Source organism: Callospermophilus lateralis, chromosome 14 (genome assembly GCF_048772815.1).
Source record: "Callospermophilus lateralis isolate mCalLat2 chromosome 14, mCalLat2.hap1, whole genome shotgun sequence".
In the NCBI taxonomy this organism is placed as follows: Eukaryota; Metazoa; Chordata; class Mammalia; order Rodentia; family Sciuridae; genus Callospermophilus; species Callospermophilus lateralis.
Window position 1 is genome coordinate 29,677,009 of NC_135318.1, and position 24,051 is coordinate 29,701,059.

Below are 24,051 nucleotides of genomic sequence, written 5' to 3' on the forward strand. Positions count from 1 at the left end.
TTATTCGGTTGCCCACTAGTTGCCATTTCCACACATTCATCTGTCATAAGATTCATAAAGGGATCAAAGCCCTTAGACAAATTCCTTAGACATGTCTGCCACTGTTTAATTTCCATAACCTCTTGTCCACAAATGTTTTCAGCTCAGGAGGGAGACCTTTGCTCATGGCGTCTTCATGGTAGGCTCAGCTGCTTTGAAATGGAATTGTCCTGTGGTTTTTTTATGTCGTGCTTTTTGTAAACTACCAGTATTTATTTTATTTGGCATATGCTACTGAGTTATTCTGCCAGCTATCCATTTTTTTTAAATATTGATTTTTTTAGTTGTAGTTGGACACAATACCTTCATTTTTATGTGGTGATGAGGATCTAACCCAGGGCCTCCCATGTGCTAGGTAAGCACTCTACCACTGAGCTACAACCTCAGCCCATTATCCAGTATTTATTGACACTAAACTTCATCTTTCAAGGTTGGATTGTCACTGGTCACTGAATGGTCACAGTAGCTCAACCTATATGGTATGCCATTTTAGTCTTTATAGTAATGTTTGTGGAATTATTTAAATATTCTTTTTCTTTTTTTCCCCCTAATTGCCAATTAGGTTTCAATGAACAGCCTTGTCTGAATTTCTTTACACTTTTATGCTAGTATTTTTATAAAACATTTCTAATGTGGAATTGTTAGATCATGAATTTTAAAGTTTGTCAATACTGATGGATTCTGCTAAATTTCCTTCCAAAAAAGTTGTATTTATGTTTCTACCAATTGTGATGGAGAGGAAATTCTCCATTTATCAACACTGTATATTATGAATCTTAGATTTTTTTTCCTGTGTGATAGGAAAAATTGGGAAGTTTCTTTCTTTTTAAAATATTGTGCCAGTAGAACATGCACTGAGTTTCTTATTTATGTTTGGTGCTGGGGATTAAATGCAGGGCCTTGCACATGCTAGATAAGCACTTTGCCACCAAGCCACATCCCCAGTCCTTGCACTGGGTTTCTTATCAAAGGATTTGGAGATGTGTTTTAGATCTGCTACTTTCTAGCAGTATGCCTTTCTCTAGCTAATAACTTCTTCACAAGGACTTTACCACCTATCTTACAGGAAGTAAGGATCAGATGAAATAATCCATTCAAACACTTCCACAGCCATTACAATGAAGTGAGAATGAACAATTAGTAGAGGAGAATCCTGGCAAAGTGCTAACAGAATTTAATTGTCCAGAGGTTGTAGGAGCTCTAGAGTGATCTAATTAGGCCTCCATACCTGCTCAAATCCAGCCAGGAAGAGAAATAGAACAAAGCTCCAGACTCCCAGCGTTGGTTATTCAGTGCTCTGGCCAGTTGGAGCATTTGTTGTTCACCCTTTCAATACCCTTCATCATAGTCATAGGGAGGGCCTGGGCCTGAGGAGAAAAGAACTTGACAAGTGGCCCAGCTTGACATCCTGCCCTACAGATATATGTTCATCTTACAAAGTCTAATCCCTTTGTCTCATAGGTGACAAAACAGGCCAAGTAAAATTAGTAGTACCAAAGATAGTGCTCAGTGCTCCCAGCTCTGTCATGGTGCAATTTTTTAAAAAAATTTAATTTGTTATATATGACAGCAGAATGCAATTCAATTCATATTACACAAAAAGAGCACAATTTTTCATGTCTCTGATTGTACCCAAAGTAGAATCATACCATTCGTGTTTTCATACATGTACTTAGAGTAATGATGTCCGTCTCATTCCACCATCTTTTCTATCCCCATGCCAATTCTGTTCTTCTCCCTCCCCTTTGCTCTATCTAAAGTTCGTCTATTCCTCCCATGCTCCCCACCCCTGTGCCATCCCCATTATGAATCAGCATCCTTATATCAGAGAAGACATTTTGGCATATGGTTTTTTGGGATTGGCTTACTTCACTTAGCATTGTATTCTCCAACTCCATCCTTTTACCTGCAAATGCCATGATTTTATTCTCTTTTAAGGCTGAGTAATATTCCATTGTGTATATTTACCACATTTTCCCTATCCATTCATCTATTGAAGGGCATCTAGGTTGGATCCACAATTTAGCTATTGTGAATTGTGCTGCTATAAACATTGATGTGGCTGTGTCCCTGTAATGTGCTGTCTTTAAGTCCTTTAGGTATAAATCTAGGAGTGGGATAGCTGGGTCAAATGGTGGTTCCGTTCCCAGTTTTCCAAGGAATCTCCATAATGTTTTTTAGACTGGTTGCACCAATTTGCAGTCCCACCAGCAATATAAAAGTGTGCCCTTTCCCCCACATCCTTACCAACACTTATTGTTGTTTGTATTCTTAATAGCTGCCATTCTGACTGGAGTGAGTAGTTTTAATTTGCATTGCTCTAATTGCTAGAGATGTTGAACATCTTTTCATATATTTGTTAATTGATTGTATATCATCTTCTGAGAAGTGTCTGTCCAGTTCCTTGGCCCATTTATTGATTGGGTTATTTGGGGTTTTTTTGGTGTTAAAATTTTTTAAAAATATTTTTTAGTTATACATGGACAAAATGTCTTTATATTTTGTTTATTTTTATGTGGTGCTGAGGATTGAACCCAGTGCCTCACACATTTAAGGCAAGCACTCTGCCCCTGAGCCCCAGTTCCAGCCCAAGATTTAAAAAATATATACGTATATATATGTGTGTGTGTGTGTGTGTGTGTGTGTGTATATATATATATATACTATATATATATATATAGTATATATATACATTTTAAGTTGTTGATAGACATTTATTTATTTATTTATTTACATGTGGTGCTGAGAATCGAACCTAGTGCCTCATGCATGTCAGGCAGTGCACTACCGCTGAGCCCCAACCCCAGCCCCATGGTGTTAACATTTTGGAGTTCTTTATATATCCTAAAGATTAGTGCTCTATCTGATGTGCATGTGGTAAAAACTTGCTCCCATTCTGTAGGCATTCTATTCACTACATTCGTTGTTTCTTTTGCTGAGAAGAAACTTTTGAGTTTGAATTCATCCCATTTATTGATTCTTGGTTTTAATTCTTAAGCTATAGGAGTCTTATTAAGGAAGTCAGAGCCTAATCCAACATGATGGAGATTTGGGCCTATGTTTTCTTTTATTAGGTGTAGGGACTCTGGTTTAATTCCTAGGTCCTTGATCCCCTTGAGTTTTGTGCATGGTGAGAGATAGGGGTTTAATTTCATTTTGTTGCATATGGATTTTCAGTTTTCCCAGCACCATTTGTTGAAGAGGCTATCTTTTCTCCAATATATTTTTGGTGCTTTTGTTTAATATAAGATAATGTATTTACATAGGTTTGTTTCTGTGTCCTCTATTCTGTACCATTGGTCTACACGTTTATTTTGGTGCCAATACCATGCCATTTTTGCTACTTTAGCTCTATAGTATAGTTTAAGGTCTGGTATAGTGATGCCACCTGCTTCACTCTTCTTGATAAAGATTGCTTTAGCTATTCTGGTTCTTTTCGTTTTCCAGATGAATTTCGTGACTGCATTTTCCATGAGGAATATCATTGGGATTTTGATTGAAATTGCATTAAATCTGCATAGTGCTTTTGGTAGTATGGTCTTTTTGACAATATTAATTCTGCCTATCCAAGAACAAGGGAGATCTTTCCATCTTCTAAGGTTTTCTTTAATTTCTTTCTTTAGCATTCTGTACTTTTCATTGTACAAGTCTTTCATTTCTTTCATTAAGTTGATTCCCAAGTATTTTATTTTTCTTTGAGGTTATTATAAATGGGGTAGTTTTCCTCGTTTCTTTTTCAGAGGATTGGTCACTGATATACAGAAATGCCTTTGATTTATGGGTGTTGATTTTATATCCTGTTACTTTGCTGAATTCATTTATTAGTTCTAAAAGTTTTCTGGTGGAATTTTGGGTCTTCTATGTATAGAATCATATTGTCAGCAAATAGTACTAATTTGAGTTCTTTTCCTATCCATAACTCTTTAATTTCTTTAATCTGTCTTATTACTCTGGCTGGTGTTTTAAGAACTATGTTAAATAGAAGTGGTGAAAGAGGACATCCCTGTCTTGTTCCAGTTTTTAGAGGGAATGCTTTCAGTTTTCATGGTGCAATTTTACATTACACATTTATTAGTCTCTCTCGAGAAAGAACACAGTGCCTCACACATTCAAGGCCAGCACTTTGCCCCTGAGCCCCAGCCCCAGCCCCAGCCAAAGATTTCAACAAAATATATACATGTATATGTATATATATATATATTTTAAGTATATATATATATATTTTTTTTGAGTTGTTGATAGACCTTTATTTATTTATTTATTTATTAATTAATACGTGGTGCTGAGAATCGAATCTAGTGCCTCATGCATGTCAGGCATCATGAATGCTTTAAAAGACCTAGCATACAGAGTAGGTATTCAGAAAATCCATGCTGAAATGAATTTAAAAATTGTATCTTTGATTTATTATTGGTTTCAGAGAAAGAGGAGGTATGGAAAGCTCAATAGTTTGCCAGCTTTCTCTGGGAAATTGCTGGGACACCTATTGGAGAACATAGAATCCAGAACACACACCATATACTTGTTCCATTCCCCAAAGTCCATGCCTGACAAAGAAGAATGAAAGAACTGGAGTCTTCTGGGGATGCACTTTATTTCAACTGATTGTAGTAAACAATAGTATAAAATATATTTCTTTAAAAAGCACCAGCCCACACCCATCATTAATGATTTGATTATTCAGGAAAACAATCTCCAGCCTCATCTACATAAACACAACACTGCTTCCAGTATAAATGTTAATTCCAAAGGCAGGGAGTCTAAATGATGGATTCTTTATGGGTATTTGAATGGCTTCTTACAAAAGGGAATCTGAGAAGAAAGGCTGGCTCCTAACAGAGCAGGGACCAGATCCCTTTTTAACCCTTCAGTGACTCCTGGAATGCTCTGGCAGACAGGGATAGGATAAAAAGGGGACTTTAATTTGCATGAACTAAACTCAAGTCCTTCTTAAACTTTTTACCAGCTTGTGGTGGGTCACTCAACCTCTGCACCTCAGCTCCCTCCCTTGTCAATTACCTGCTACAGAGGCTCCATCTGCTGGCATGGTGAACCAGCTCATATGACCTTGGAAAACTGCAGAGTGCTACCCAAGAGTAAAGCGATTTGATGTAAATGAGGAGGAGGAGACAGAAAAGCAATGAGAGCAACATCACAAAAACAAAGATGAGAGATGGAACCTACAACAGTGTATAAAAGTCCCTGGACACCACTTCTGGGCTAAGTTCAGGCCTTAGATGATGACTTTGATGGTTGGGTTCACTTGCCCTTTGAACTGCACAGAGAATAAAGCTTGTCATTAGACATGGTCCAGAGCCAGTCACTGGAAAAGGAAATCAATATTCAGACCAATTATTGTGACAGCTACCATTTGTATGATTTAGCACATGATCACTTTTAAATCCTCTAAATCTTCACCTTGTCTCTGGACAGGAGACAGGCTGCTGAGGGGGCCCAGGCCTGGTCATGGACTAGGATGTATCTTCACACTTCCTCAAGCCACAGAAAACTTGAACCAGGTGGTATGGTTGTACTCCTCCCCAGGACTCAGCAGCACAGGAGGGAAGTGGGGCTGTGAAGGGAAGACAACACAGTTACACCTCACTAGCCAGGGTCGAGCCATTAGCCATTCAGGGTGTGCTTCTAGACCAGGGCTCTGTGGGTCAGTGCCAGTGTGGAAACAGTAGTATTGGTTTGCGATGAGATAAAGAACCATTCTGAACCAGAATGAAAATCTAAATCCCAAGCACAATTTTTCAAAGCAAGAGTTTCTTGCTGGAGGAAGTAGTTGGTTTATGTTATAGTTTGCATGTAATGTGTTCCCCAAAGCTCATGTGTGACAATGCAAGAAGGTTCAGAGGAGAAATGACTGGGTTGTGAGAGTCTTAATCCAATAAGTAAATTAATCCCCTGATAAGGATTAACTGAGTGGCAACTGAAGTGGTAGGGTGTGGCTGGAGGAGGTGGGAATTGGGGATATGGCTTTGGGGTGGTATATATCTGTATTTGGCAAGTGGAGCTCTTTCTCTCTGCTTCCTGATCTGCCACACTCTTCCACCATGATATCCTACCTCACCTTGAGCCAAGGAATGGAGCCTGATGTCTATGGATTGAGGCCTCTGAAACCATGAGACCCTAAATAAACTTTTCTTCCTCTATAGTTTTTCTGGTCTGATTCTTTTAGTCACAGCAACAACAACAACAAAAAGCTGACTAAAACAGTTTATAGTCAGGCAGGGTGGCACATGCCTGTAATCCCAGTGGTACAGGAGGCTGAAACAGGAGACCATGAGTTCAAAGCCAGCACCTGCAACTTAGCGAGGCCCTAAACAACTCAGTGAGATGCTATCTCTAAGTAAACTACAAAAAAGGGTTGGGATGTGGCTTAGTATTTAAGCACCCCTGATATGGGATGTGGCTTAGTATTTAAGCGCCCCTGAGCTCAATCCCTGATACCAAAAAAAAAAAAAAAAAAAAAAGTTTATATTCTGATGTAAGGTGAAAGCTCCTTATTACAGACTGGCACCTTGAGGAGAATTGCTTCAAGTGATATAAAAAAAAGTTATAAAGAATCTAATAGGATGAAAAGAAGGCTCTGCTTAAAAGTGTGGTTGCAGAACGTGTGGTTATTGACAAAGTAACATTATAGGGGCTGGGGTTGTGGCTCAGTGGCAGAGCACTTGCCTTGCACATATGAGGCACTGGGTTCGATCCTCAGCACCACATAAAAATAAAGAGATCATGTCCATCTACTACTAAAAAAATATTTCATAAAAAAAAGAAACATACTGAATAAAGGTTTCAAAGATAAAAAGTTTAAGCTTTTTAAAAACATGTAAATGCCACATCAGTAGCTTTGCTTTGGGTTTTCTGTTTGGAATGACGGAGAAGAAAACAAACATGGACTTTTGACTCATACAGCTTGATTTGAGGGCTGTGACCTTGGACTCAATACCACTCTATCAAGGCAGCCTGGGGCTTTACCTGGTTGATTGCATCAGGCCAATTCTGGGTCTCAAGACAGAAGCCAGAGTGCTTAGGATAGATGGCTCCATTCTTGCCCTTCAGCGTGCCATTCAGGAAGTTGCCTGTGTAAAACTGGACACCAGGCTGGGTGGTGTATACTTCTAGTACCCTCCCGCTTCCAGCATGATACACCCTGGGGATAAAGACAAGCCACATGTGAGTCCAGAGCAGAAAAGCAGACAGGGAGGGGTAGAAATAGAATCTTCTTTGGGATAGGAATCAGACCTAGCCACAGAGAGGGGCAAGATGTATGGAGGAGAGAGAGGTAGGAAGGAAGAACATGATGGAAATTCTTACAGCCTCCTAGGTGGGGCATGAGAAGGTGGTTTCAAGGATCCTCCATGGCAACTTTTCACTCTGATCTTGGCTTCTTTGGGGAATGGCAAAACGGATTGACCCCAGCCAACTGAGGTAGGGTGGAAAGAGAGGAACCAGGCTGGAAAGAAGCAGTAAGGGCTCCAGAAGGGGCCAGACCTAGGACCTCATGCATGTTGGACAAGTGCTCTCCCTCTGAACTATATCCCCAGCACATAAGGCTGGGATTCTTTTTCACGGAATCAGGTCTCTGCTTGGCCTGGAGAGACAACCAGCCATGTCTTTTATAAAAGAGAAGAGATGTTTTTATGAACTAAACTATTCCCTTCCCAGGGGCTTGAGCAGGCTGGTTTTAGGTCTCTTCTGAAACAGTTTTGTTAGGGGCTGTGGGTTTCTTCTGATAAACTGTGTCCTTTATAAACAACAACCAGGCCTCTATAGGGGTGAGCTCCTTTCTGGTTCTATACTTGCTGTTGATGGATTATAGATAAAAGCTTGGGTCTTAAGGCACAATACATGCATGAAATAGTTAAGACATCCAGACAACATGCTGTCAAACAAGAGGCTCAGGGAAACATGTTTATACCCAGGAAAAAGGTGGTTCAAACAGATAGAACACAGGGGTCCTTGGTGCTGGGGCTTGGAGGTGGAGAAAATTTGTATAGTTCTTTATGTCTGTATTATAGAATTTGAATCATTTTCTCTGCTTTCTTTAAAACCCATTGATTCTACAAACTTGTATGGATTATTGCCAGTGAAATGGTACAAGGAACTGGGAATTCAGTGAGAAGGAAAGAACATGCACACAGACATCTTAGCAGACTGGAGACTGAGGTGGTAAGAGAAGGGGAGCCTCCAAGTATACACAGGGGTGGGCAGGACATGAGTCACAGATGATCAAGTACAAAGGGCTCTGGAAGGTCAAGGAAGGCAATGGGGACTTCAATCAGGAAGCACTAGGGCTTCTAACAGAAAATGGGCCTTAAAGAACACAGAGAAGGGGAGAGATGAGATGCCACCCAAGTAGGGGATACAGGGATGATGACTGGCCAGGGAGGATGAATTCACCAAATTCATGGGAGCTTTGAAAAGATGGGGGATGTGGTGTTTGGTCCTCTGTCATGTTGTAAATGCTATCAATAAGGTCAGGCAAAAGGCTCCTCAAAGAATTGGTGTCTCTTCTTCCCTCAGAGGCAGGAAGTGAAAAGGACCTGACCTTGCACAGAAATGCTTTTCTTTAGAGTTCTTCAGACAGAAATTATGGTCAAAACCACCGAGATGGAACTCTTGCAGGTGTTTTCCAAGCTGCACTGGCTTTCTTAGGTCGAATGCAGTTCCTTGCACTGGAGCAACATCTCCTGGTAGAAAGAGAACAAAGGTGATTAATGCTCAGATCAAGCCTTATATACAGCACCCAAAAGACCCACTGGTTCTACCCTCTCAGGCTTTATTTCAATTCGTAAAGGAGATGAAAGCCCAGATCCCAAGGAGATTGAATTATTCTATTTCCTTGATTAGAATATGCTATTGATTATAAAATGCAATAGATACAATATTCAGAGTCATTCAAGTATGAAATGTACAAGAAATAAGGAAACACGTTAATTTCCATGAAAGGTTAAGTTACATAAAGGTGATGGCTGTGTTAACCTTTCACCCAATCACCTCATTGATTCTCTTTCTTTTTTCTTCCTTCTCTCTTTTCTCTTTTTTTCCTTTTTCTTTTCCCTTTCCTTCCTTTTTGTGTGGTACTAGAGACCAAATACAGGGCTAGCAAGCACTGTACCACTGAGCTATACCTCCAGATGATGTTTCTTTACTGCTAAAATATCTCCAGTCTCCTAACCAAGCATTAGCACCTGGCAGGGCAAACCAGACACTAAAAAAAATCCTGCAATAGTGATTTTCAAACCATTTGGGGCCACTATTGGTTAAAGGGACACTGGCAATTACCTTGTCCAAATCACCTCCCTGATCAGTCTGTAGACACTCTAAACTGGAGCAGAAGATGTTAATAAACCTGGAGCAAATGGATCAAGTAGGATAGTCCAAGGCAAACTGGGATGTATGACCACTCTATCATCTGCCAATTTAAATTCAGTACTTTGATGGAAGCTTTTCTCCAGGAGTGATGCCTGGGACAGTCAATCTGGCAAGCACTGCCTCAGGGTGTGTGAGCCAGGTTCCTCCAACTGTCAGCACACTGGAGTTTTTCTTATGAAGGTGGGCCATCCTGGAGCCTCTTCACAATGATGTGAGTGGGTGGACAGTCCTGAGGGAGGATACTGCTATGTAGGGATCTTCAACTCCTAAAGGGCAAAGCATAGAAGGGACTGGGACAGGACTCCAGTTTTGGTGATTGTCACATGACCAATGCCCAGAACACCCCTTCATGGTGTTCCACAACTCAATAGCATTGGAACCTGTACGTTCTCAGCTCATTTGGTCTAAACTGCTCAGGTAACAGATAAGGAAACCGAGACTCCTACAACCTGATATCATTATCAACAACTTAGATGTTGATACAACACAGTTCCTCAATTTAAGACTCTTACATTCATATTTTAAAATTTTCAGTCATGCCCTGGTTTAAGGCAGAGATTTTCTTTCTTTATGATACATAAAATAATGGCAACTTTATAAACAATGGCATCTTAGAATTGATAATATGTAAAAGTTGTTTGTCATATCTTCCATCCTACTAAAAGCACTAAACAAGTAATCAGGGATTTGAGGAAAGAAAGAGAAAGTGGGATTATCTTGAGTCATTTCAATGGGAGATTCAAGGGAGAGATAATTTCTCAACACAAAGTCCTCTATACACGTTTGCCAAAACAGCAGTATGGGTTTGTACATTATCTGAAAATACATTTTACTTTTTAACTCTTCATTCTTTTCCTAACTTCTTAAAAATTTTTTTCGTGGTGCTGGGGATTGGAACCCAGGGCCTTGTGCATGCGAAGCAAGCACTCTATCAACTGAGTTATATCCCCAGCCCCCTTTTCTAACTTTTGGTTCTCCCCAGATGTGAGACTGAGCCATCTCAAACAGCCCTGAGCCTGGGCCTTTCATCGATGCAATGAAATTGGACCACTGACTTTCAACTACCCACCTTCTCTTCCTGCAGAATTCTTTATTTCAGAGAGAATCTTTGTAGGTCACTCAATATACTAAACACATTTTTTTATGTCCAGGTATACATATGTGTATATTTATGTGTCAGAGTTCTAACTGAAGCCAAGGCAGGCTCTGAATAGTGTAGGGGAAAAAACCCAGGACAAAATTACAGCAGAGGTCAACCTTGTCCGATAAAATCATAGCCCACCCTGGAGTAGCCCACGGTTAGGTCCTAGAATATTGCATCAAGCACAAAGAATCCCTAATTTCTCTTCAGCCAGCCAAACACTCCATACTTTTTTTTTTTTTTTTTTTTTGCTTTGTGGGGGTGGTACCGGGATTGAACCCAGGGGCACTAAACCACTGAGCTATATCACTTGCCCTCTCTATATTTTATTTTAAGACAGGGTCTCATCAAGTTGTTCAGTAATTGCTGATGCTGGCTTTGAACTTAAGATTCTCCTGCCTCAGCCTCTGGAGCCACTGAGATTATGGGCATGCGTCACTACGCCTGGTACTCTAGCCATTCTTGAAGAAGAGAAAAGAAAGGGGCTCCATTATGGATCCTATGTGTGAAATATGAAGACTTCCACAGCCTTAGTTGGTTTGCATCATAATGCTACCTTTGCAGCATTTGTTTTTAGATGCAGGCAAACTAGTTACCATGGATTATGTGTCACTACTGAAGGTACAAGAGATGACTTTGGACCTAAGATGAATGTTAAGATTTTAATGATTATTTATTAGTTTATATTAGAAATACACATTTTTATACTTCAGATGGTGATTGCAAGAATATTATTACTTAGAATGAGACTAAGTTTGGCGCTGGGGATGTGGCTCAAGCGATAGCGCGCTCGCCTGTCATGCGTGCGGCCCGGGTTCGATCCTCAGCACCACATACAAACAAAGATGTTGTGTCCGTCGATAACTAAAAAATAAATATTAAAATTCTCTCTCTCTCCCCCTCTCTCACTCTCTCTTAAAAAAAAAAAAAGAATGAGACTAACTTAAAAAGTAAGTAAACTTAAAAGCAAATCTTAATACTGATTGCACTTAGACCACGTCTAATAGCCTCAAAGTGGGAATGCTGATCCCAAGTCTAGTCATAAACCCTGAGAAAGATTCAAGAACTGTTGTAGAATACTACTCATTTTTCTTTCCTTGCACTTGAGACAGTGTACTTCTGTATTCTTATCTCATTCCACTAACCCAATAATAACTAACCAACAAGAATATAAAATGAAATGTGGCTCTCATTTCTTATATGTAACCAGTGACTAGATTGGTTATTGAAATCCTTGGCAAATTGGTCATCAGTTTCCACTTTTTATTTAAATTTGAAAAATGTTTTTGGAAAATTTGTGTTCCTTAAATAGTGTCGCTATGTAGAATAAAATGGTCTTTCCTGAAAAAAAAATCATTTTTAAGAAAAAGTTTTCTAATAAAATACAGTAAGTCACAAAGTATAAAGAAAGTTCAACAAGGGAAGAAAAAGCGGTGCATTCACCTATTGACAAGCTGGTGTCCTCTCAGTGATCTTATCAAGCTGAGTGGTATACAGGAGGGAGACCTGGTGTTGGGGGAGGTAGATGATGTAGCTGATCTCTGACAGGCAGAACCTGCAGTGAACAAGGGGTGCAGTCAAGGGAAAGTGAGTTACAGCTGATTTGAAAATCCTGGTCTGGGAAGTAACACACGGAAGACCTAGTGGATCTTTAAAATAGTTCTGTAGAGAGTTGATAGAGCTTCATTTTCCTGTATCCAAGGACTGCACATTTAATATTTGGTATCCCTTATGGCATTTAGAAATTCGATTTTTTTGTAAGTAGGGTTCAGTAAGTATTTGTTAGCCAATCATTGTTGAGCATTTTGCACATATTTCTAGTAAAATAAAAATGCAACATCTGTAGACTATAGATTTTATGGCCATATGTAGCCTTTGCATACACTTGTGACCTATGAATTGGTAGCTTTTGAAAACAAAACAGTAACATTAAAATTTTATTTCATGTTTGTTACTGTTTAATTGAAATTTTTACTTTAGGTGGAATTTGCATGTGTTACTATATAGTTTAAAACACATGACTTAGGGAAAAAGGAATATGTGTTTTGTAGAAAAATCCCCAGATATTTTGTGTAATTCTTTGTTACCTGAAAAAAATACTGGTATCATGCTATATGTGATTAAATTTTTAGAAACAAGAGTAATATATGCGTGGTCAACAGTGGCTAGACTTTTAATGACTGTAAATAAAGATTATTGGTTGTCTTGACTGAAAAAAAAAAAAAGAAAGGGGCTCCATTTCTGATCCTTAAACAATGATGCAGTTTAGTCCTTTTTAAAATTTTATTGTCCCAGACTTGTACACTACTTATACACTAAAGGTAAGTACAGATATTAGGTGATTGACATAATCTTTTGGGGTGAGGATTACTTTTTCCTTTCATGTGTTCAGATGGGGATACTTTAAGAACTTGGTGCCTACTATATTTAGGAGAAAGATTTAGCATGCAAAGTGAGGCCATAATCTTAGAAGGCCTAGAAAAATCAGGAGCTTGTACCTTACTCTTTACTTAATTAAGTAAGTAAAATTAGACTTAGCTTTTGATTCTGGTTTTGAAGATTCCTAATTACTGTGAGGAAACACTAATCTTTGAGCAAAAGAAGATATACTTCAACTCAGAGATGCAAGCTTTCTGGTGTGTGACGATTGGAGTCTTGCAGTTCACAGCTTTGGGAGTGCCCAGGGTACCAAGCAACTGAGTGAGACACTGATGCTCGGGTGATACACCGTGGCATATGGGTGTCCACTGTTCAACCAAGGGAATTTGGGAAGCATATAAAAGAATCTTCTATCACAATCAGCTTCAGGGAAAAATTAAGGAATATAGAATTATTTGGGGAAACGTAAAAAGCATCAATTTCCTTGCCTAGATTCTTCTTTTACAAAAAATTTTTTTTGAATAAGTAATATTTACATGTGTGATCAACTTAAATGGTGACAAATGTAAAAGATACAAACATAAAATATTATTTAATGAAAGAATTCTCATCTTTATTTCCCACATATCCCACTCCTTCCACAGAAGCAATTACTGTTACTGTTTTTTATGCACCCTTCCAGAAAACAAGATATCCAAACAAGATATCCAAAACAAGGGGCTGGGGTTGTAGTCAGTGGTAGAGCGCTTGCCTAGCATGTGTGAGGCACTGGGTTCGATTCCAGCACCACATATAAATAAATGAATAAAATAAAGGTCCATTAATGTTTGAAAAAGAAAAAAAAAAAGATACCCAAAACAAGATATTTTAGTGTACACAGACACACACACACACTCACACACCTGGTAGCCCATTTCCACCTTGATCTTTTAATTCAATATATTTTAGAGGTTGTTTCTAAAGTTATTCCGATAATTTTATATCTGTTTTATTAGATAACTATGCACCCATATTTTTCTCTATTTTTGCTATCATAATTTGACTACTTAATATTTCTTTTCAGGGGCCATAACTGCAAATTTGATTTTCCTAGAAAAGTATCTATTTTATCTATATTACTCTGATACTTATTCATAAAGAGTTTAGCATAGTAATAATTTATGGTTCTTTTAATCTCATCTGTAGTAATTTTCCTATATTCATTTCTTGTTTTGTGTATTGAATAGGTTAGCTAATACTTTATCAACTTTTTAAAATATATTTTTCAGTTATACATGGGCACAATACCTTTATTTTGTTTATTTATTTTTATGTGGTGCTGAGGATCGAACCCAGTGCCTCACATATTCGAGGCAAGCACTCCGTCACTGAGCCACAACCCCAGGCCAACTTTTTTTTTTAGTGGTGCTGGGAATCAAAACCACAGCCTTTCCCATGCCCTGGATTCGATCTCCAGCACTGCAATACATACATACATACACGTACACATACACACTATTCTGACTTTCATTTGCCTGGTTTACTTTCATATTTTATTTTCAGACTTCACTTGGTTTGTATACAGCATTCTATTGGGTTTTGCTTTGGGATTCAATCCATGATCCTGTTTAATAGGGACATTTAGTGGAATTAACACAACATACATTTGTTCTAAGTGTTCTTAGTTTTATCTTACTGTATAGTATGCTTCCTGTGTTTATGATTTCCAGTTGTTGCTTTAAAAGCTTGTTATATGGTCTGTGTTTACTTGTATCTGTGTTTCTGATAATTTAGAAGGTTTTTATTTTTGTTTTGTGGTTTCAACTGTACACTGTATAGCAGTGGCTTCAGTATAATGCACCTAATCTTTTTTGTTAGAATCTGCTCTGGCTTCTCCTTCCTCCCCCTTTCTCCTCTTTGCTACCCTGGCTAGGTTTCTGACACTGAACTGAAGGTATTCGAATGAAGGTCACTTGCTTCCCAGTAGATGGAGCTCGAGACACGAGAGAAAGACCCAGCTGAGTTGTGTGTCCTCTAAACCCTGATCAGTTCTGGGAGATGGGGTTCTCTTTTTGGATCTCTAAGGCCAAAGGACAAATCCTATATGGCAGTGATCCACGTCGGTGCTTTTGTCCTATAAAGTGTGCGACCAGCCACCTTCCAGATTGACAAAAGTCAACAATGACTGTGAAACAATTAGATTTGGAGAAGGGAACAGCTATTCTCATGGGCTTAGGAGATTTGAATTTTACCTACCCATATTTTGAGTAGTAACTTATGTTAGGCTTTATTCCCTAACCTTATATGGTGTTCATAATATCTGATTCTTCTTAAAGCCATACTTGAGTCAAGATCTCACCCTTGAGACTGACCTAGTGTGGCTGCCCCAGGTCAGTTATATTGCTTATGAATATTTCCCTTTCAGGTATGACTATAAGTAGAAGGCTATAAGGAACAAAGAAAGTCATGGAATTTTCATGAAGGAAGACACGGCATATTTGCCCATGTTAAATCTACCAATCACTGTTTGCCTCAGCTTCTCCCCCTTAAAACAAAGCTGCTATTACTGGCTGCCTTTCACATTACAAGGAAATATTTGATAAATATTGTTCTTGCACGTCTTCAGGAAAGTAGCATAAATAAACGATACTGACACTAGGATTGCTGTATGTATACACATGGATGTATAACCAATGTGATCCTGCAATCTGTACACATGGAAAAATGAGAATTCACACCCTATTTGAATCAAATGTATGATATGTCAAGATCATTGTATTGTCTTGAGCAACTATTAAAAAAAATAAAAGTAAATAAATAAATAAATAAACGAGCCAGATGTCGGGTAACATATATATTACACAGCAGAGGCTAGAGAGGGCAAAATCTAAAACTTTACAGAATGGGGCCACGGTTGTGGCTCAGTGGTAGAGTGCTTGCTTAGCATGCATGAGGCACTGGGTTCAAACCCCAGCATTACATAAAAATAAAAACAAGTTAAAAAAGAAAACTTTAGAGAAGCCCTGACTTAAAATTAGAAACTTTGGCTAATTCTAAAATAAAATTTTTGCTAAATGAGAAGAAAAAAATAGATAGTCCCCATTTATTTTCTTCAGTTACACTCCCTCTTGTGCTTAATGGTCAGGTTATGTGGAAAACATTGAATTTGTCCCTCAGATTCACCATGTCTTTGGGCCCTTTATCATAATTAGAGTGTCCTTTCTGTGTCCCTACCCATATTCTGGCAGAGTCCAATTGTTCACTTAGGGGTAGTCTATAACAGCATCTCCTCAGTGAAGGATTCTAACCTCCATGGTCAGAACTAATCCTTTTTTGTATTTTGTTCCCATCAGACTTACAATACACTTTCCCCAAACATTCATCACATTGTGGTAAAATGATAGGATTAGAGCGATTCTATAAGGAATCTGAATTCCTAAAGGGAAGGCATTGTGGGCTATTTAACTTTGTCCCCTCTGGGCATGAAGCAGAGCCTTTCCTTGATTGAAAAACTGATAAATGAATAATTCAGAGGAAGAAAAAACAGGCAATTATGAAGTGGTAACATTCTGTGACAAAGTCAGAATGAAAGATCTAGAAAGGCCCTTGGGAATTGCCTCATCCTGACTCTTCACTCTGCAGATGAAGAGGCTGAGACCCCAGGCAGCAAAAGGGACTTGCCAGAGGTCACACATCTCCAGCACACGGAAGCCTCCAGGCCTTTCTACCCCACAGTATCTGCCCTGTGACAGCCCCTTCTATCTCTAAGCCCCTAAGCTCTCTTGAGTTTTCTAAGATATTGGAAAATGGATGTACAGTTCTTCTAACTTTTTGGTTAATCTGCATATGTGAGTTTGTGCTTTGTGCTAAGAATAGAAAGAGATGTCAAAATATCTCTCTGAGCAAGGCTGAGTGTACAGAAAAGGAGGCGGAAATGGAAAGGGTGCCCTCAGAGAGGATGTCACATCGTTAGACTCTAGTTTGGAAACCACTAGAAAGCCAGGATGTTGGCCAAGAGGCATTGTTTTCGCAGGAGGACCTCTTATCTTTCTGAAGGTTGGCTGGTGTGCAAGGTCTGAGCAGCAAAGCCTGGCAGATAGTAGGCCCTGGCCCAAAGATGTCGGGGTACAGCGCAGCGGTGGGGAGGGCTAAAAGCAGCATTTCTGCTTCCTTGTTTTAGGGAGAGTCTGATTGCAGGCAGCAGTAAGGACCCACTGGAGGTTATTTTCATGGCAGGTGGGTGTTGGGGTTGGGTTTGTTAGGAGAACTCGAGGGATGGGGCAAGAACGCTGAGAATATGCAAAAGGGTGGTTCTGTGATGGATTCCTGATCCAGGCTGGGTGCGGGGAGGGAAGTGAGGTCACGAAAGGATGAGGGAGAGTGAAAGGGGTGGAAGGATCAAAGGACTATAGGGTCTTCTGGCATTGAAGAGTTACTGGAGTTGAAAGATACCTAACATAGTAACCGTGGAGGGCTGCATGCAATGAGAGGTGATGACAAATCAGAGGTCTGGCCCTTGGACCACAGACGGGGTGAGTCGACGAGCAGGATGGAGGACAAGTTGGTTGGAAGACAGGATCTCAGGAGGCTGAGAAGTCAGGGTGTCACCAATATGGTTAATGAAGTGATTAAAATTATGACAAGAAATGAGAGGAAGTGATGGGGCAGGGGCATCTATAGGTCACTTCAATGAAGAGAGTTCACTTGAATGACACTCTGGTGACTACAGCCAGCTGCCTCATTTTTGCAAAAAGAGGAAGTGGCTCTGATCAGGACTTTCTAAGGGTAACCATTTGTGGTTTTGTTTTGTTTTGTTTTGTTTTTAAGAGAGAGAAATTTTTAATATTTATTTTTTAGCTTTCGGCGGACACAACATCTTTGTTTGTATGTGGTGCTGAGGATGGAACCCGGGCTGCACACATGCCAGGCGAGCGCTACCACTTGAGCCATATCCCCAGCCCACCATTTGTGTTCTTGAGTTAAAATGACCTCTACTCAAAGTGAAGGAAAAACCTCAGTGCTTTCGTGAAACCCATTTGCCTTGATTCTTATCTCTTATCCCACATAAGGGATTCAGACACACATTCTATTATGAGGAATTTGGCCCCTTTTTCCATGACTGCTTGTGGCAGATTGCATTTTTTTGAAGAGAGCCACACCAGTCTATATCCCATCCCATATGCACGCACTCCTTACAATTGCAATCCCAACCCTCCTTCACTGAGAGATGGAGTCTTTCCTCTCTTGTAAAGTGATGGTTAGAAATTGCCTCAACAGAATGTGGCACAAGTGATTTCTGAAAAGAGATTATAGAACACAAAGTGGTGTCAGCCCTCTTTCAAAGACATTCGCCCTTGGAGTCCAGACAACACGTGTGGCTGGCTGAAAGTCCCAACTAGGCCCTCAACCAACAGCCAACGCCAGCTGCCAAACATGAGAATGAAGGAGTCTTCTCATGATTCCAATCCCTGTTCTAAATGAAGTTACTAAATGAAGTGTTAGAGTAGTTTCATGATCACCTCTTATTACTGAAGTAACAATCCTGACAGGAAGCAAATCTCTCCCCTCTCCCCTTTCACATGGTCAGAAATGCCTTTAAGCAATTGTGCTTCAAAAACATTAGTCCTTGTGATTAGTTTTGGATGGGAAAAAACAAAGACAAATTTGTTAATCTATCAGTTTTTTTAGTATCTTCTATGTCTAGGGTTCAGCTTAGGTCAGGAAGCCCGGAATCTGATGGAAGAGCCAGATGTAAAACAAAAATTTATAGGAGAATATGACAAATGCAGTGAGAGAGGGATTCATTGGCTCTGGTGGGGCAGGAAAGGCTTTCCAGAGGTGTGACAGGAACTAACCAGATAAGGCCCAGGAAAGAACAACTCAGGAATGGATTCCTGCCACCTGTAAAGTTGCATTTGGGGCAAGACTCATTCATACTATACACACCCAACAGGTTCCTACCTCTAACTTAATTGGGGGCGCACTTAAGAAGTAGGGTAAAGAGTAAATTGATTCTTTTGAACTTCTGATCAAACCTGGTCTACAGTGAAATGGATTTGTGTACCACCTGGGCATGAAGACTTTCTTAATTGTCTGACAGAACAGTCCCTTAGAGTGAATTTTAATTCAAAGCCTTTAACTTTCCATGATCTAAAATAGTTCTTTTCCCTGCCTGGTACTCCTGTAGTGCTGGGCTCTCTGACAAGGAAAATTGATGGCCACTCTGAGAGTCACTGAATCTCCACATTCATTCATTTTTAGGTCCTTCCTTCTGAGCAGATCTTCTTTTTATCTCATCTTCACACAACTTAATAACCATAGTCCTACCTGACTCCTCAACACAGGTAAGTCTTGCTTATAATTAAAAATTACTTTGACAGCCAAGTGTGTGGTGGCACATTGCTGAGAGCCATGGCCGAGTATGTATGGCCCCTGGCATTTTGCCAACAGTATTGATTGACAGGCGAGGCATTACTATCTGCCTCTGCTGCTACTTTTGAGTTCTCACACTACTTTGGAGTTCTCGTGGGGATTTCCGGGGATTCCCGGAGAGTTCCCATTGGCTGGGGAAGTGCAGAAGGAGGGGTTTCCGGGAGAGATATTTCCAGCTGCGGGTTCCTGGACCAGCTGCGTGTGATTCCGGAGAATTCCCTGGGAGCGTGTGTGAGGTTTTTTCTTGCAGTTCAAAAATAAAGTTTGTTTCTGCTTCAGTGGCTCGTGATTTGTGCCCAGCCAGACTGGGGCAGCACATGCCTATAATCCCAGTCACTTGGGAGGCTGACGCAGAGGATCATAAGTTTGAGACCAGCCTCAGCAACTTAGTTAGGCCCTAAGCAATTTAGTAAGACCCTGTCTCAAAATAAAAAATAAAAAATGATGGGAATGTGACTCAGTAGTAAAGCATTTAAGCATTCCTGGTTCAATTGTTGGTATACCTCCCCACCCCCCACTACCTGCCCCCCCCCCAAAAAAAAAAATTACTTTGAGAAAGAGAGAAATAAAGGAAAAGAAAATCTGGCATAGATTTTCTAGAAAACTATTGGGGGATAGATGGTAGAAATGTTCTCCAAAGATTTTTTCCCCCTTTACAAAAAGAAATTTAAATGTATTTAAAAATTGTTTCTCTGATTTGTCCTGTATTTTGCTTTACAAATCTATGTAAAATATCTTTGGGTTTAGACAAAGTAACTGAACATGGGTAAGTTTCTATTCTTCTGTAAGACCCAACTTCTTCCATTTATAAGATGGATCTAATATTGGTGTTACCTGGCATATAGTTAGCTTGTTCTTATTCTCTAATACACACAGATACACTCCATTAGTGTAGAAAACAGGCATTAACAACAGCATCAATCATTCAAGCAAAAGGAAGGTGCATTCCTTCTTCTGGGGTCATTATATTTTTATTAAAGTGTATTGTGTTCTAAATTCTATTCTGGAGGCAGAAGGAGGAGGATTGCAAGTTCAAGGCCAGCCTGGGCAAGTTAGCAAGACCCTGTCTTAAAATTTAAAAAGGGCTGGGGATGTAGCTCAATGGTAGAGCACTTGTCTAGCATATACGAGGCCCTAGGTTCAGAGCCTAGCACTAAGAGGGGGAAAACAAAACTATTCAGGGTTTCTTCTTCTTCTTCCTCCTCCTCCTCCTCCTCCTCTTCTTCTTCTTCTTCTTCTTCTTCTTCTTTTTTTTTTTTTTTTTTTGGTCCTAAGAATCCAACCCAGGGCCATGTGCATACTAGACAAGCACTCTACCACTGAGTCACATCCCTAGCCCTTGTTTTGTTTTTTGAAGCTTCTTCTTTTAGTGATTTAAAAATCTAGAACAATGGTTTTAAAACTGGTTTCTGAGTCATGAACTTCTTTGAGAATATTATAAACATTATTGGCTCTTTCTCCAGTAAAACATGTATGTGCATACAGACCAAATGTTCCCAGAACTTTGAACCCATCCACACATCCCTGGTTAAGAATCCCTGACAGGCAGGCTGGAGAATAGTCTGACTGTACCCTGTACAGGGTACAGATCTCATGATCTGATGCTGAAATGCACAGGTGGAATGTTCCAGTCACATAACCATTTGTCTGGTTAAGCAATGCAGTCTGGGAGTCTCCTGGCAGAGTGTACCTAGAGCAATGTACTGCATAGTCCACCAGGGCCAACTCCTGGGATACTTAGGATTCCTCCATTTTCTTGCAGCATGTACAACAAACATGTGAAAGGCACAGAAGCTTGTCTTAATCTGAGTAAATCAACACCTTTCAGAAACTGTAGGAAAATGAAGCACCAGACGAAGTAGAAATTGTCCCTCATGGTAGCTCAGAAAATGGGTAGGGGTGCAAATGGGTAGGTGTACATCTCTTTGGTAGTATTGGAGGTCATGATCACCAATTACTGTATCAGCCCCACAGGAGCATTCTGCATGTGTGTTTGACAACCAAACTCCATAGAATGGATTGTAGAGCCAGGAAGGCCTGGATTTAAACCCTGGCTTTCCTTGTTGTAAAAGTTTGTGAAGGTTGCTTCACTTCTCTGAATTTTGTTTTCCTCATCTGTAAAATGGGAATAACAAGACAATCTACCTCATAGGATTATCAAGACACAACAGGATAAGTCAAGGAATGTGCTCAGCACTCTACCCAGCATGGAGGAAGTACTCAGTATTATAGCTGTTATTATGGATGGCAGAGAAGGAAGTAACAGCTAACCCTGGAGGTAGGGAAACTTGATTCCAGATTTTGACTAGGGTTTCGATATGAGATGTCCCCCTGAAAGCTCATGATTATGAGATTAGATTATGAGAGCTATGACCTAATGAGTAGATTAATCCAGCTGTAGCCTAATAATTTGAAAGGACTACTGTGCTGGCTGATAGGCAGGTGGGGGCATGGCTAGGGAAAGTAGGTCACTGGGGGCATGCGTTTGGGGTTTATATTTTGTCCCTGACACCTTGCTCTTACTCTACTTCCTGCCCTGAGCTGAGTAGCTTTCCTCCATGATGCCCTTTCACCCACAATGTGTTTTGCCTCATCTCCGCCCAGAATAATGGAGCCAGCTGACCATGGACTGAACCTCTGAACCGTGAGCTCAAAATAAACTTTTTCTCCTCTAAGTTGTTTTTGTCAGGTATTTTGGTCACAGTGAGGAAAAGTTGACTAATACACTGACTCTATCAGTTACCTATCTGTTGAACTTTGTGCAGGTTATTTAACCTCTTGGGTTTTCAGTTTCCTCAACAGAGCATAGTGTTAACACCTATTTCCAAGAGTAGTTTAATGAGCTAATGCATATATGTGCTTAACCTAGTGTCTGGTACATATTAACTACTCAGTAAATGGTGATGATGATGATGGTGATAGTGAAAATAACAATATCAAGATTTTTTTTTCTTTTGTACCAAGGATTGAACACAGGGGCACTCAACCACTGAGCCACATACCCAGCCCATTTTTATATTTTATTTAGAGTCAGGGTCTCACTAAGTTGGTTAGGGACTTGGTAAGTTAATGGAGGCTGGATTTGAACTTGTCATTCTCCTGCCTCAGCCTCCCAAGTCGCTGGGATTATAGGCATGGGTCATCATGCCTGGTTCAAGCTCTTTATAAATGCCAGGAATGCACATATGTGCTATTACCTCTTTAATCTTCACAACCAAGGAGGTAGGTTCAATTATTATCTTTACTTTAAATATGTTGTCTAAGATCCCAGAGCTGGTAAAGATTTTGATGTAGGCGGTCAGTGTTCTTGCCCCAAACCACTGTATTTTCATGAGAATAATGTGTCAAAATCAGCTTATAAAATAGCCATCAAGTTCAAACCAAGGATTCACTTCTGTAGGATCTGGCAGAACCTCCCCTGCCTGCCCCCTAGCTTTTCATGGCACCTGGGGGGCACTTTCAGAGAGCAAGTGCAGAGCAAGTGCTGGTCTGTCAGAATCAAGACACCCTCCCTGGAATCCTCCCAGTTTCTCTAGGGAGCTCATTCTGCTGATGGCTGCTGACTGCTGTGAGGGACAACTCTCCTGACTGGTGGCAGAGGGGGGAGGGGATGTTTTTCATGGTTTGCTTGATGATTTCATAGGAGAAACATATTGGGGCACAAAAATTTCTCCACATGCTGGCTTGGCTGCGTCACAGCAGCTTGGGCAGGCTCTAGTGACAATGGTTTGATTAGGGAGCTCAGACTGATGACCGAGGGTCTCCTGCTCTCCTCCAAGTTTCACAAGGCTCCCACAGTCCCATTCATAGGAAGCTTAGAAGAGCACAGGGACAGGTGGGTAGACATCCTGACCCTGTGAAAGGAAGGGGTAATTGAACAGGGCTAAATTACATCAATCACTTGGATTCAGAGAACAGAATCAGGAAAGGAGAGAGGGGAGAAGTCAGTCCAGCCTGTTTGGTCAGCTGTCACAGGGGAAATATCATGAAATGACATTTTATGGGGGGAATTTAGTCTCCATAATCTCTATCAGTGTCCCCTCCTTGCAAACTGCCCCCCAAAACCATACAATCTAAATCCAAGGTCAGGCCTAGCCTTCCTTCTGATGAGACTGCTGCCTTAAGCTCTTACTTCATAGAAATGCTGGCACCATCCCCGCCACTCAGTCTCCTGTGGCTTAGCTGGAAGACAGAAGGCTTGCATTTCACTGCTGGGGCCAGAGGCAGGGTGCCCTGAAACCCAGGCGTGGCCTCCTCATTCTAACTAGCTGCAAGAATTATTGGTCACTATCCTCTCTGGGATGTCCGTTCTGCAGACATTGCATTCTATTTGTTCCTTGCATCTGGCCCTGCCTGCATCAGGAAGTTGTTAGGAGATTAAGTTGAGTCAGTGTAGAAAAACTGCTTAGCGCAGTGATGATGATGATGGTGGTGGTGATGGCGATGGTGGTGGTGACAGTGACAGCCAACACCTATAGAGTGCTAGGTTCCTATCAAGTCTTATTCCAGAGTTTGTGTTTTTAATCATCATTATATATACTAATTTTCATAAATGTTAAATATAATTGTTATAATTATTACCCACTAGGGAGAGATGTAGTTGAGCCACAGCGTGTGTGAAAATGATTTTTAGGATATAACTTGGCAATATGTTTGACAGAAATCACAGAAAGAAAGTTTACATTAAGGTGGTGACA

General features: G+C 40.3%; 1 protein-coding gene across 1 annotated transcript in view; it reads right to left on the reverse strand.

Moving 5' to 3' along the window:
* Nucleotides 1–4,422: 4,422 nt before the first annotated feature.
* The window catches only part of LOC143380514 (galactose mutarotase), a 52,363-nt gene continuing 32,734 nt past the window's right edge, over nt 4,423–24,051 (reverse strand). Inside the window, exons 5-7 of the mRNA XM_076833604.1 lie at nt 8,597–8,738; nt 7,024–7,198; nt 4,423–5,611 (exon numbers count right to left, since the gene is read on the reverse strand). Coding sequence (XP_076689719.1) covers nt 5,534–5,611; nt 7,024–7,198; nt 8,597–8,738 — 395 coding nt within the window. The 3' untranslated portion in view covers nt 4,423–5,533. The remainder of the gene's footprint in view (nt 5,612–7,023; nt 7,199–8,596; nt 8,739–24,051) is intronic.